Source organism: Sycon ciliatum, chromosome 2 (assembly GCF_964019385.1).
Source record: "Sycon ciliatum chromosome 2, ocSycCili1.1, whole genome shotgun sequence".
Taxonomy (NCBI): Eukaryota; Metazoa; Porifera; class Calcarea; order Leucosolenida; family Sycettidae; genus Sycon; species Sycon ciliatum.
In genome coordinates this window covers 32296756-32311707 of record NC_088644.1, presented here as the reverse complement: position 1 = coordinate 32311707, position 14952 = coordinate 32296756, and the positions used below count along the sequence as shown (strand labels likewise).

The 14952-nt window shown below is 45.9% G+C and overlaps 1 protein-coding gene across 1 annotated transcript; it reads right to left on the bottom strand.

Annotated features, from left to right (window-relative positions):
• Positions 1 to 2986: 2986 nt before the first annotated feature.
• On the bottom strand, positions 2987 to 14600 carry LOC135809733 (cytosolic 10-formyltetrahydrofolate dehydrogenase-like). The gene is made up of 8 exons (XM_065323149.1): positions 14508 to 14600; positions 12696 to 12745; positions 12179 to 12252; positions 11088 to 11179; positions 10605 to 10710; positions 9828 to 9909; positions 8984 to 9101; positions 2987 to 3591 (listed from the first exon to the last, which is right to left on the bottom strand). The coding sequence occupies exons 1-8, from the start codon at positions 14548 to 14550 to the stop codon at positions 3536 to 3538; spliced, it is 621 nt and encodes a 206-aa protein (XP_065179221.1). The 5' UTR covers positions 14551 to 14600; the 3' UTR covers positions 2987 to 3535.
• Positions 14601 to 14952: the final 352 nt, after the last annotated feature.

Sequence of the window (14952 nt, the reverse complement as noted above, 5' to 3'; positions counted from 1 at the left end):
TTGAGACGTTCCGCCTACACTAGGATGTCCAGACATGGAGAGTGATTGGCACAAAACATTACTATGCAATATTTTCATTTTAGTCCTTGATTCCTGGGGGCTCAGTTCTTGACTTCATGCATAATACCATTCATGAGGTGCAGGCAGTGGCACCATACCAGTGAATGACTACAATGCCATGTAGATCTACTATACAGTCTGCACTGCGACAACTATTAGTATTAGAACTGTTATAATTACTGTGTACTATATCATGTACATGTACAAGCACGATGCTGTCATACAGTGTCTTGAAGGTACATGGCATTATCACTGCTGCTTCTATCTCAATGAATTGTACTTCCAACAGCAGCTGTATTCGTGCAACAAACTGTAAGTATTGTGAAGGCCATCAGTAAGCCAACAGAGTCATCCCGTGATCTGGATGATCATAATTGTCAGCCACTGAGGTCATTGTACGTCACACAGGAACAGCATCTACAGTAAGGACGGCAGTGAAGTGAGCCATGCAGCTTCTTGTCAAGTGCCAGCTGTTTATCCATGAAGGTGAAATGGTGACCGTGCTAAACGTATTGTACTTAGTAAACATTGTACTAAACACACTTTATAACTTTAGTCAAGATTTCCTTCAAAACAAGCTGTTCGCTTGGAAGCCTTCCAGAATCGTCATACTGTCATGTGCACTGTCTGTACATGTACCGGTACACGAATGTCCACGACTGTGGATCTACTGAAACTCTGAGGAACAGCTTACGCCTGACGTCTTGACACACTGCTCGTCAAAACAACTGGAATGCCATCACATGAAGATGCACAACTAACGTGTAGTGTGGTTTGGCAGTATTGTATTGTATCCGAAATACAGGCACCTCAGATGATCGTATTATCTCGCATGGTGGCATAAACACCCACGCTGCATGTTGTTTGGCATAGGTAACTGGTTTATAAGGTTCATGACGCATAACATACTACTCGCTGTCAAGCACTTTTCATGTATTAGGTAGCAGTTTCTGAGCTCACTGGCAGTGTGCAGCATGCAAGTAAGTTAGTTCACTTCTGGTCTGTCTGGTACTATGCTACTGTACACAGCATGGTGATAACATGTGTCAGAGCTTCGGAATGGTGTTGTGACCATTATTATTATTTAATTATCAAGAGTCCATAACCCCTAATATAATGTTATGGACTCTTGTTATTATTCTAATAGCTATGACGTCAGCACTGTAGCAACAGCTAAAAGCTGTCAGAAGTAAGTAAACAAACAACAGACCATGATGATACTGAGAAAGTATAAGAATTCTGACCTCACGCCGTCGCAGAACGTGATATCTGGGATTCACTGGCCAGCAGCAAAGCGGAAAGCTTCTAATGACTGATACAGTACCGGTATGTGCTGTAGACCAAGCTAATAACAGTTACTAAAAACTTCGTTTCTACAGTCAATCATAGGCTATTAGCTATACATACGGAAAATTAATTTAGACAGCCTGGCGTACCAGTCACAGGTATTGAAGCCCTATCTACAGTACACTCCTATTCCTAAACAATAGGCTAACATGCACTTGTTTATACATGTACATGACTGAATGTCCAAGCTTATGTTACACCTGCTAGTTTTTGCAGACATTTTCGGTGATGTAATATTTTCGGTATTCTCCAAAAGCGGCGGTTCGGTGCAGGGAATTTTCTGTAAACCCATTTTCCAGGTACCGGTAAGTGCACTGGACTACTATAGCAAGAGTATACAAGCCCCCCACTCTTGCAACTACCGTCCAAGAGTAGATAAACTGTTGAGCGACATTTGCCGCGAATCGACTTTCGAGCTTCGTAACTCTGGAATCACACATCACATCGTATCTACATGTACGTACGTACACTTGCTAGTACTAGTACGGAAATTTTTTTTTTTTTTTTTTTTTTTACACATACATGTTAGGCCTTGACAGATTATGCTAGCATAATTTTTCGCAGAATTCCTACCAAAATCGAATACTAGTAATCGCATAATTCGACGCAAATTGCATACGAATTTTTTTAGAACTATGCGATTATTACCAGAAAAATAATAATATGTAGCGCAAAATAAAGAGAAGGAAAATAATAACCGGTCAAGCGCTAAATACAAACAGAAGAAAAAGAAATCATAAGCCAATACGCGCTAAACTGCGCTTAAATTATAATGAAGGGAGAAAAACTGGAATCCGCGGAAATTATAACATACAAAATGAACGGAAATTTTCGGTGCGTTTTATCTACATGTACGTACGTACACTTGCTAGTACTAGTACGGAAATTTTCGGTGCGTTTTATTTTCGGTGAAATGGTCAGCACCGAAGTCACAGTAGTACCGAAAATTTCTGCTTTTACAGAACTATTATTGCCATGAGTCCACAGAGATCAGGCAGGGTAACTAGTACTTGTAAAGTTGTATGGTGTTTGATGCTTGCTGCCAGGAGTCGTAACAAAAAGAGAAAAAAAGATTATAATATTATGAGGCCGCGCCGCTGCTTGCTGCATGAAAAGAATCGTTTATTTGATTAATACCTTACACACACCCAGATGGACTGTGACAAGACTTTGTGCTTGCATGGGCACGGTCCTTTTCCTTACATAAGCAACGCACCAGTACTTCTGAGCGGAAAGGCGGTAAGAGAGGTGGCGGGGCATGGTACTCAAACCACCATACTTGTAGAAGCGTAACCAGTAGTAGCAAGAGTATGTACATGTACTCATGGTAGCAGTTACAATGCCATGGGGTGGCAGCCGCATGGACTTACTTCAAGTACACACCTGGAGCCCTCCCAGGGCTGCAGTGCAGCAAGGGGATCCAGCAGCCGAGTCTCCCTAGCTGGGCCAGACACGGTGACCCGCTGGTATTGGCTAGAACTGATCATGACACGCAACACGGCGGATATTGAGCAGCACACCGTCGCTAGACTCTACGCCAAACCCTTGCACGCATCACCAAGCACAGAACAACTGCATGTCTGTGATAGCTTCTACTGAAGTTGCTACTATTAAAGACAGTGAGGCGGGCACATAACAGCAATATGGCAGCAGTGCTCTCACAACTCCGTGGACAGGTGAACTTCTACAATTATAGGAATTTGAAAATAGAAAGGTTTCAGGACATAACAAAAAAAAGGTGGTGAACCCATTTCGGGCTGCAACCACAAATACTTCCCAGGGTACAGGCTTTGATAGAAATAAGTTTGAAGACAATCGAAATGTTGCATCGCAGGCAAAAATAACAAAAACGGCAAGAATAAGAAAATATATGAAACTAAACGGCAGATGTGTTTGATGCAGGGGGAAAGCAGCCCTAAAAAGACACAGGACAGGCAGAGATGCCGCTATGACTACGAACGAAGACTAATATGTATTCAATACAGCTCTAAGCAGCACAGCAGGCTAAAACTAGTTGTTAAAAAAATAAGCAAAATACGGATACTAGATACATCCCATTTTTGTTGGCTCAGAAAATGAAACGTGCGAGGGTATTGTGTACCATAGTCATTATCACTCGGTGTTGGAATTAGTACTCGATCGTGACGGCCTTCGTCTTGAGGTACTCGTTCAGCGCTTCCTCGCCTGCAGCATGGACAAGAGTCAAGAAGAATGAGTCCATTACAGTGGTCCCTCTATAATCCGCCACCTTTTGTGCTACGGAAATTCTGCTGGATTAGGGAGGGTGCTGAAGTAGAAAATCTGATTTACTGCTGCAAAGTGATTGAAGAGGACATTTTGGTAACTGAAAATCGTGCTGGTTTATGAAGTGCTGGATTAAAGAGGGAAAACTGTATCCTTTTCACCGTCATCTGGGAGGGGGGGGGGGGGCATAAGGCATGGGACGCATAATTGTGCCACAACCCCTATCCAACCAAGCTGACTCTATGACTTTATGGGAAAGATGACATTCCAAGCACTGGTATTCTACTAGTATTCATACAGTCAACTCCAAGTACTGTAGAACGGGTAATTTTAGCGACGTAAAAACCCTAGCGAATTTAGCGATCGACTCATTTTCGCTAAAGTTTCAAGTCGCTAATCCATTGAGACATTAGTAGTGCACTGGTGATCCGTGAGTACAATGCAGTACTTCATCATAGTACATGTAGTAGTACTACTACCGGTAGCACCACAGTCTACACTAGACTAGACTACAGTCTACATGGTCTACAGTTGCACAGTGACAGTGACAGTGTGAACTCACAACAACATCCACACGACGTGCCAAATACTAGTACATTGTACTAGTATTTGTAGTAAATAAATACTGGTGTAATCAAATCATCCGAATCCAAATCATTCTAGTGCCTCTTTCAACGCGACAATGTCTCTCCAAAGTTGGTTGAGAAAAGCTGCTTCTCCAGTTGTTGATCCTTTTCTCCCTGATCCCGCTGACGAACCGACGCAGGAGAAACGAAATGAACTAGCTGCTGTCAACAAGGTAGTGGCGAAAACTGTGATGCGGAGGTGAAGTCAAGAAAGAGAAAATCTTACTTCCAATACGACGACGAAGTGAAAGCAAGGATTGGCCAATGCGCTGCGGAGAATGGAAACAAAGCTAGGGGTGAAAGGGGTGATCCGGGTTACCCGGGTACCCGTCTGTTTAGCTGCTGATCCGTTAGCAAACGAGTACCCGATAGTCGTGTAGGATGGTAGGGTGCAGCTTGCTTGTACAGTCGTACATTTCGGTGCACAGTTTTGAGTGTGTTTTTGCTTGTTTAATCCTGCTACATCATTATCACGGTATCCATTGTAGCTACGACAATTTTGACTATTTGCATGTAGCGCAGTGAGTGTGCACGCTGTGCTTGTCGCGGTGTAGTGTAATTGCATGACTTCGCATATCCTCCTGGCGCGAAATCCGGAAGGCTATTGTAGTAACTGTTGCCCGAAAATCTCTCTCCTTTCAGAATGCCTGTAAAAGACACGTTGCGCTTACGATCACAGGCAACTGCAATGTTTTTGGACAAAGTATGGCGGATAAAGGGTACCCGATAACCCGCCCGTTAAGCCAGATACCCGTTTGTTACCTTAAAGGGTAACCGTTTCACCCCTAAACAAAGCAGCTGTTGATAAATTCTCCAAGGAACTCGGACATTCCATTCAGGAAAGCTCGGTCCGCAACTTCAAGAAGCGGTATTACGCTGAACTCGCTCGTGTCGGAGTGCCTTCGCAAGTGACTGTATTGCCGCGCTTGAAAGCTGGTCGCTCTAACGTGCTTTCAACAGAATTGGAGACAGCTGTTAGGGATTACCTGCTTAAGCTACGTGACAATGGCGGTGTTGTGAATAGAACGATGGTCATCAGCGCTGCAACAGGAATTGTTGAACATCGTGACAAGATGCTGTTGCAAAAGTACGGAGGCGCTATCGACCTCAGCCGTCATTGGGCTGAATCGTTCATGTCGCGCATGGGTCTTGTGAAGCGCAAAGCTACCAAGGCAGCTAGGAAGGTCCCAGAGAATTTTGAAGCGTTGAAAGTCAAGTTCCTGAACGACATCCAGCAGCTTGTCGCAAAGGACACTATTCCTGATGACTTGATTATCATTTGGGATCAGACTGGTGTGCGTTAGGTTCCCAGCAGCGAATGGACCATGGCTGCTGTAGGCAGCCGGCAGGTGGAGGTGCGTGGACTAGGGGACAAGCGAGAAATCACTGCTCTCCTGTCCATCACCCTATCAGGCAAGCTGCTTCCTCTACAACTCCTGTATCCTGGCAAGACCCATCGTTGTCACCCGCGCCAGCAGTGCCCTGGAGATTGGGATGTCCACCACATTGAGAACCACTGGAGTAACTGGCAGGTGGAGGTGCGTGGACTAGGGGACAAGCGAGAAATCACTGCTCTCCTGTCCATCACCCTATCAGGCAAGCTGCTTCCTCCACAACTCCTGTATCCTGGCAAGACCCATCGTTGTCACCCGCGCCAGCAGTGCCCTGGAGATTGGGATGTCCACCACAGTGAGAACCACTGGAGTAACCGGCAGGTGGAGGTGCGTGGACTAGGGGACAAGCGAGAAATCACTGCTCTCCTGTCCATCACCCTATCAGGCAAGCTGCTTCCTCCACAACTCCTGTATCCTGGCAAGACCCATCGTTGTCACCCGCGCCAGTAGTGCCCTGGAGATTGGGATGTCCACCACAGTGAGAACCACTGGAGTAACGAAGCGACCATGCTGCACTTCATCGACGCAGTCATTGTCCCCTATGTGACGAAAACTCGCGCCGATCTCCAACTGCCTTCAACTCAGCCAGCACTGTGCATTTTCGATGTATTCGCAGCACATCGTGTGGAGAGTGTGCGCAAGCACTTGCAGGACGCAACAATTCACTTTGTTTATGTCCCTGCTTGCTGCACTGGCGAACTTCAGCCTTTGGACAAGGCGCTGAACAACCCGTACAAGAAGGCTTTGAAGGAATGCTTCACTGACTGGTACGCAGGAGTGGTGAAGAAGGCCTTGGATGAAGACAAGCCAGTCGAAGTTGACCTGAAGACATCGGTTGTCAAGGAGCTGCACGCCCAAGTGGCTCATCAAAGTCCACACTGCTATGCAAGCCAAGAAGGAGTTGATCGTGTCCGGGTTTGATCAAAGTGGCATCAAGGCCGCCGCTGCTGCTGGTGCTGGTGTTGCTGCTGTTGTTGCTGATGCCGCTCCTGCTGCTGATGCCGCTCCTGCTCACACTGTTGCTGTTGCTGATGCCGCTCCTGCTCCCAGTGCTGTTGTTGCTGATGCCGCTCCTGCTCCCAGTGCTGTTGTTGCTGATGCCGCTCCTGCTCCCAGTGCTGTTGTTGCTGATGTTCATCAGTGAATTCACTACTGGACTGTACATATCAGTAGTACTAGTGTACTCTACATATACTAGTAGTAGTACTAGTGTACTCTACATATACTAGTAGTAGTGAGTAGTAAGTAGTAATACTAGTACTAGTAGTCTAGTACTAGTAAGGCAGTTATTAGCACATGTTTTATGTTTTATGTTTTATGATGTTCTCTCGTACTAGCACTCATAGTACAGGTCTACTCTCCATATAACGTAATCTCTGGGACCACGCAAACATTATGTTATATCAAGAGTTATGTTATGTAGAAAACCGTGTGTAAAATACAAGATGCACCTCAAAATGAAGGGTATTACAAGGCGGGTTCAACCGTGCAAACATATACACACTGTACCACCATCGACATCAGATACCATCAATGCCGCAGAATATATGCACATAGGACTAAACTGGCTAGCTCCGGCTACAGCTTGATTGTACCGCACACGTGTCGTTGTATCGAGAGTGTACACGTCGGGGACTGCGCCGTAGGGTGCGTTATGCCGAGGTTTACGTTATGTAGGACTAAACTGGCCTAAACTGCCTAGCTACAGCTACCGCTTGATCATACCGTGCACGTGAATTTATGTTGTATCGAGAGTGCGCACGTCGGGGACCGCCGTAGCGTGTGTTATGTCGAGGTTTATGCTATGTAGGATTATGTTGTGTAGAACAAATTTTGTATGGGAGTGATGCTGTTTCGGCGCGGGATTTGATTTTGTATGTACTAACGAGGTTTATGTACAAGTGAGAGTTGTTATATCGAGAGCAGACCTGTACACGGTAGTGGTGGTTTGTGCATACAGTAGTAGAATGCAGTATCAAAATGTATACAATGAAGAAAAATGCAAATCGCTAAAATAAAACGTCGCTGACCGGTTGACAATGGGAAAACGCTAAAATTAACCCTTTCAGTGCCAAGGACGAGATAGCTCGTCCTACAGACCCCCACGCGATTGGCCAAGGACGAGATATCTCGTCCTCGTAGTGCGCACGTTATATTGCAGTGCATAGACCAGTGTACAAACTATCGTAACTCTGTGAAACATAAACGCATCGCGACAATCAATACACCGTTGGAAAGGTCTTGAGCGCATCTTTCCGCGAATATAACGTTCGTCGCGATTGGATAAAGAATCCCTGAGCGGCGACAGGATGAACACCAAAATCACGGGGCGGAGCGAACACGAATTATTTTGTTCATGACTTCGCAGTTTTTTGGAGCGTGCTAGGGGATTTCCCTTTGCCACGACGCATGCGTGATGGACATCAAATGCAGCGCTTGGATCTCAGCTTTGCAGCGCAGTTCGAATCGTGAAAATCGGTTGAATTATTTGGGCAAGATGCCGAACAAGAACGTGAGATTGAGTTGTTGTGCCGTTCCGAGGCACGGTGGAGTAGTTCGGAGAGGAGGTGGAAGTGGCCCTGGTGTGCCTGTGTTGCTGAGATCTACCATGATGGATTCGTTTGGTCCTGATCTTTCCAACGAGCCCAGGATGATGAAAATCCATCATGGTGGAGTGAAATGAGAATAAATTCCATTCAGAGCTGTGGGCGCAAACTACACCAAGAGAGTCGGGGCACTGGACAGCCGGCCGATTGGAGAAAAGGGGCCCGGCATGGAAAGGGTTAATAGTCGCTAGAATTACCCGTTCTACAGTGTAACGAACTCGAATATAGCAAATTTCGTGATATAGCGAACCAGTGTCCATGTTCCTGTTCGAACCGCCCAAACAAAATTGACCCTATTTGTAGCGAACAGTTTTCGTTTATAACGAACCATATCTCGTAGGGCCGCATGTAACCTACGCGCCATCATGCTGTCACAGGCCACATGCCAGTCACGGCGTGTTGCTTGTACGGTGTTAGTGCAATTCGGTTAAAAAGAACTTCGGCTATAAAGAACTAATCCTCCTGCACAATGGTGTTCGTTTCATCAGGAGTCGACTGTACATTACTACTTGCCTGAAAAGACAAGGAAGATTCCAAGAAGAGTTTTCCCTCGAACGAAAGGGAAACATACAACAGTAGATGAGCGTCCACTCCAAACCCCGCTGCTGGTTGAAAGCAACAAGGGAGACCCTTGCCCCACACCCAGCCCCACACCCAGCCCCAATCCGCCTATCCACAGCGTAGTACATGTAGAACATTGACTCACCGAGATCCTTTCCAAAGCCAGACTGCTTGAAGCCACCGAACGGTGCGGCGCAGTCAGTCTTGTTGTAAGTGTTGATGAAGCACGTGCCGGCATCCAACCTCTCGCTCACCAGCATAGCCTGTAGTGCAAAAGAACATACGAACATGCATGCACACGCACGCACACACACACACACACACACACACACACACACACACACACACACACACACACACACGCAAGCACACACAAGCACACGCAAGAAGTTGATAGAGCACTGCTGCGACGTCCATTCATGAATCACAGGTGCTCTAGAAAAGGCATGTACACGTACATGTACACTCACACCACTAGACTAATGGTACACCAATGTAATGTGTGATCACAGCAGTCAACAAAGAGCAAAAGAGCAAGTCGCGTGCTGTTGTTGCCAATGAGTGAGGTCACAGGCTACACAGTACACATACCGTAATAACGCACATATAGGTGCATGCGCCTGCATTCGGATATAAGCGCGCTCTCACCTATAAGCGCATGCTCTTATAAGCAAAGCCCTACCAAAACTATCACTTTGACACAATCACGGATAAAAATCTGTAAGCAACATACAGGAGCCATGAAACTGACACTACAAGACCTAGTCAAACACAAAGATTCTGGCAAACGGACTCTGATTGCGCATGCGCGTTTAGGTGAAAAAATTTCATTCTTGAAAATAGGATTCGTAGCAAAAATTCACTTATAAGCGCATGTGCTTATATGTGCGTTAATACGGAACCAGTGTAAGAGGCAGTGCTGAAAATAAAAATAAGTTTTATCAAATAAAACAATGCAAAGTCTAGCCGGTCAATAAGCACTAGTTTACCTTGCTAATGTCCTTCGTGAAGACACCGGAGGCGAGACCATACTCAGTGGCATTGGCACGGCGAAGCACACCCTCAACGTCACTGTTCAGCACATGGTTAAACACAAAATGCCGTTACCCACAGCCACCAGCAACAAAGACAAGACGAAATGAAAGGATCGGCAGAGGCTGATGAGCAACCGCTTGCACCGGCGCTAGTGACTTTCACCCCTACTTTTCATGTACCTGATGCACAGCGGTCCCTGGAACAAGCAGCAAGTGGCTGGAGATGCCGACGGCAGAAGGCACCCACCCACAAGCGCATTAGAAACTTAGCACACTTTTTAAAAATAGAAATCAGATAACCCTGCTCCAGTATTCTACTTGTAAGTAAATTGATAAGACATGGCAATGGTGACGACAACGACGACGACGACAACAACAACAACAACAACAACAACAACAACAACAACAGCAGCAGCAGCAGCAACGACAACAACAGCAGAAGCAGCAGCAGCAGCAACAACAGCAACAACAACAACAACAACAACAACAACAACAACAACAACAACAACAACAACAACAACAACAACAACAACAACAACAACAACAACAACAACAACAACAACAACAACAACAACAACAACAACAACATCTCCTATTGGCAACAGGCCATCGTGAGAATACAGATTCGAAACAACAACATGAAAACAGCAGGGAAACAACAATGGCTGCACAGTGCATGCAGCAGGAACACCAGAGACAAGACCGAAGCACTAGATAAGCAAATACCCGTACCCATCGTCAAACTTGGAGATGATCATGATTGGACCGAAAGACTCCTCAATTGCAATGAAGTTGTCATCAGTGACATCGGTGAACACTGCTGGCTCCATGAAGAAACCTATGCAAGTAGTACAGCAAGGGTACAGATTATGTTTTTAAAAATAGTGTAGTTTGTAAGAAATATCAGTACAGGAGTGAATGGATTCAAGCCAAAAAGGAGAAAAAATGCCATCACCATTTGACCATAGACAGACAGGCAGACAGAAAACTAAACCTTCTCTGATGAGGTCTCAATGAACGGGGAGACAGAGACAGACAGACAGACAGACAGACAGACAGATAGATATACAGATAGACCGACAGATAAACAGATAGATAGCCAAACAGACGGAACGACAAAGAGAATCATGAAGAGAAAGAGGCAGCCATAGATCCAACACACCATACACGCTGGCAGTGATATGCAGCACAAGGCAATAGAAGAGGCTGGTTTACCTGGTCTGTCAACCTGCTTGCCACCATATACAAGTGTTGCACCGCCATCAAGGCCTTGCTTCACATAGTCCAGAAGCGACTTCAAATGTTTCCTGCATAATATTGACAAGAACAAAATAACCAGTGAGCAAAAGCAAGCAGCTGCCCTGATTAATACAGTACGTAACGATGTTATCAAACCACAAGTTCTCAAGTGTGAAAGGCCTTCTCGCTTGTGACATTGTGTTCGTTTCAATGCAGTTGTATCTCGACTTCGCCGTACCGCTGATGTTTACGACGTGGTATACGCTACATGCGCTATGTGCAATTCGCTGGGTGCGCTGTAGTTGTATGTTGTATGTGTATGCTTTTCTGATATACGCCGTCATTTTCACGCTATAACTACCTGGTGGGTTTAGTGTTAGTTATTATATACGATCGGAGTGAAATATATTGTTAAGATTCAATAGTTGTCCTCATGCCGTGTGGTCGTTCGTTCCTGATATTTTAGAGAATCAGAGGGTTCACAACAAACGACCAGTATGACATAGTGGTAGCGACTTCGGCGGTGATTTGTGCTTTTTGCAGGTTTGCCGAGTGGAAGGTTCGATGGACGTCTCGTGTGCTTTGGGTGGCAGTCGTGAGACAGTCAAGTGTCAAGTCAAGTCGGCGGAAAAGCGCGAGCTCCGGTGTAGGGAGCCAACACCATTCTTACGTAACTACCAGTGCAGCACAAGCCTGGCCAACTGGCTAACTGCATTCAGCTACAACTGTGTTGGTAATGCTTTTTGTACATGTACAAGATGTGTGCAATGTGAAGGAGTAACCCTGGTTCCAGAGACCACTAGGCACTCCAAGACTACAATTTGGCTGGTCTCATCAGTGGTTGCCAAAATCAAAAAATTTCTGCATTCACAATCCCCCCCCCCCCCACTCTCACACACACACACACACACACACACACACACACACACACACACACACACACACGCGCACACACACACGCACACACACACACATACACACGCACGCACACACACGCACAGTATACGATCCTAAAGATGCATGGAATAGAAGAAGAAAAACAGGGTGACCTCCTGAGCATAACTCACTCGTGGTTCTGAGGTCCATGGGACACTGAACGGTCAAAGGGGTCACCGATCTTCATCTTCTTTACCTCCTCAATCTGCAGCAACATCAATGCATTAGAGAATGCGGGGAAAAGAGTAAACACAAACAGTGACACGAATGAGCCAACAGCAATACAGCCAACAGCAATACAGCCAACAGCAATACAGCCAACAGCAATACAACCAACAGCAATACAGCCAACAGCAATACAGCCAACAGCAATACAGCCAACAGCAATACAACCAACAGCAATACAGCCAACAGCAATACAACAGACAAGTATCTAAGTGCACATCACGGATTCAGAAAGTGAACGTTCAAGTAGAAACAGCAGCGTGTGTACCAGCTGAATATTGACAGTGAACATACACGCCAACTCAATACACATGTATGTACCAGCAGTACAAGTACAAGTAGCTAGAACAGAAACAAACCAACAACAAGACCCAAGACCGAGAACATGCACGCACACGAACACAGAAGTACAGAGGTACGTACCACGCGTGCAACAAACTCGTCGTGGATGGAAGCCTCCACAAACAAACGACCTGCACGCACACAACAACAACAACAACAACAAACGGAGATTCTTTCAAAAATCGTGAGAAGAAAAGCACACACAGTATACACAAACACGTGCACTGGAAACAGAATGAACGGAGCTATCCGAGGTACACACTAAGCAGGCGAAGGTTATCACTAGCCAACAATAAAGATCTACACACACACACTTGTTCACAATGCACTACACACACACACTTGATGCACTAGGATACTGCTAGCTGACACACACACTAAAAATAAATAAAACAAAAGACGAGAGAGCTTGGAAGCTCAGGGCCCTACGCTATTCTTTTTTTGCCTAGCTCATCATGCATGTTATTACTAATATTAGAAACTTTCTCTTAGCATTCGAGGGTAATACGACACCGTCTACCACCTTGATGACCTAGGCAAAAATAGCATAGGGATGTTATAAATTTTTCATTTCTCCTATTTTTTTCAAGACATAACCTAGGATTCGAACCCGCACTATCGCCCAGCATGCATTCCCCCGATACACTTCGCATACATACTCATTCTTCCAAGTTGCTTCACGTCATGATCTTGCATTTGAAAGCCCTATTTGAATATTGTGGTCAGCTGTCTTTGATGGCACGGTACGGGACAGGCACGGGATAGCGCCAGGCATGCCGACGGCACAAACACACAAACACGGGATCAAAGCTGTGTGGACCCTGGCTAGCGCCAGGCGTTACTGAAGTACTACCTCCGACAAGCGAAACTTGGCGCGTTTTATTTTATTTTTTTGTGTTGGTACCACAACTTTACAAGGCTGTGAGGTTTGTTCAACGACCTACTTGTAGCTCTACCGGGTGGAGGAAGCCAAGCGACGAGCTGGTGCGTGGCACATGACTCAGACTTAGCCAGAGGCAGGCCAGTCTCCCTTGTACCAGCACAACAGTGCGCGCGTCATTCTGCGAAGGAGAATCGTTGTGCTTTCGCGTTTCAATGCAAAACCAAGGAGTTCTCTCTCTCTCTCTCTCTCTCTCTCTCTTTCTCTCTCTCTCACTCTCTCTCTCTCCACTTGATCACTCAGCCAGCACAGAGTCCATATGCCCATGCCAAACAAACTTGGCGTCTTTCAATAGCCTCCAGAGCGATGAGTCTCTGTCGGCTAAAGGAAATCGCCAGGAATTGCTGCAGACAATTATTTTGGACTGTTGGCGAGAATACCCGGCAAAAAGAGTTGGAGTCCAGGCGCGGGTGTAGGTGTTGCACAGTTCTTACCACCTCAACCTGGATACTGGCGGCGGAGATGACTACCCTCGACATTGTGCCTCAAGCACAGCACACAGGAGGGACATCGAGATTTCCAGGGCGATCACAACAAAGCCACGGTACTTGCTGCAACTGAATCCGCTCTTGTCGCACTTTCGTCTCAAAACAGAAACTGCGATCTCTGAATCAGAGGAGAGTGATTCAGCCTAACTGATGTCTCTAATGTCCTTGTTGAGCAATACAAAGTTGTATTTTGGTGAGTCAATCATTAGTTTGATTGTAAAGTGTGTGTTATTTCGAGCAATTTGAAGTAAAAAAACGCGCCAAGTTTCGCTTGTCGGAGGTAGTAACGTCTTTTGCATAGCTACGGGAATAAAGATCAAGCTAAACCCCAAAACCTATGCAAGGACTGCACACTCCTGCAGTGCTACACAATGCTCATAAAAGACTGAGCTCCTGATCCACACTACATTAGGGGTACCTAGCTAATAAAAGGAGACTCAAAGGAGAAGAAGAGATGGTACTGACCTGCTGCAATGCAGTTTTCTCCCTTGTTGAAGAAGCAGGCCATGATGCCCTGCAATGGATGATGAAAACAATCAAAACAATCAACATAGCACACCGTCACAAACAAGAACAAGAACTCTTGTCACCAACACCATAACTACGTGCACATATACAGATTACAGAGGAGTCCAAACAATCAACTCCCCGGCTGTGTGTGTGTGTGTGTGTGTGTGTGTGTGTGTGTGTGTGTGTGTGTGTGTGTGTGTGTGTGTGTGTGTGTGTGTGTGTGTGTGTGTGTGTGTGTGAGTTGTAGTTGAAGAGGTCGGTTGCACTTTTCTGGGCTCTGACCGAAATGGAAGGATAGCTGCGTTTGCAGCCATGGCTGTGTGGTGTAGACCAGGCCATGGTTGCTGCAGCATGTCCCAGTGGATTTGCGCTCTGCTGGGAGTAGGTACACAAGCACAAG

What these genes read in the sequence shown, in the direction of transcription:
- LOC135809733 (XM_065323149.1), bottom strand. Translation starts at nt 14,550, where the DNA reads ATGGCCTGCTTCTTCAACAAGGGAGAAAACTGCATTGCAGCAG. An exon ending in AGAAAACTGCATTGCAGCAG is followed by an intron (nt 12,746 to 14,507) that starts GTCAGTACCATC and finishes GTGTGCGTGCAG; the next exon opens with GTCGTTTGTTTGTGGAGGCT. An exon ending in ATCTCCAAGTTTGACGATGG is followed by an intron (nt 9,910 to 10,604) that starts GTACGGGTATTT and finishes TGTGCTGAACAG; the next exon opens with TGACGTTGAGGGTGTGCTTC.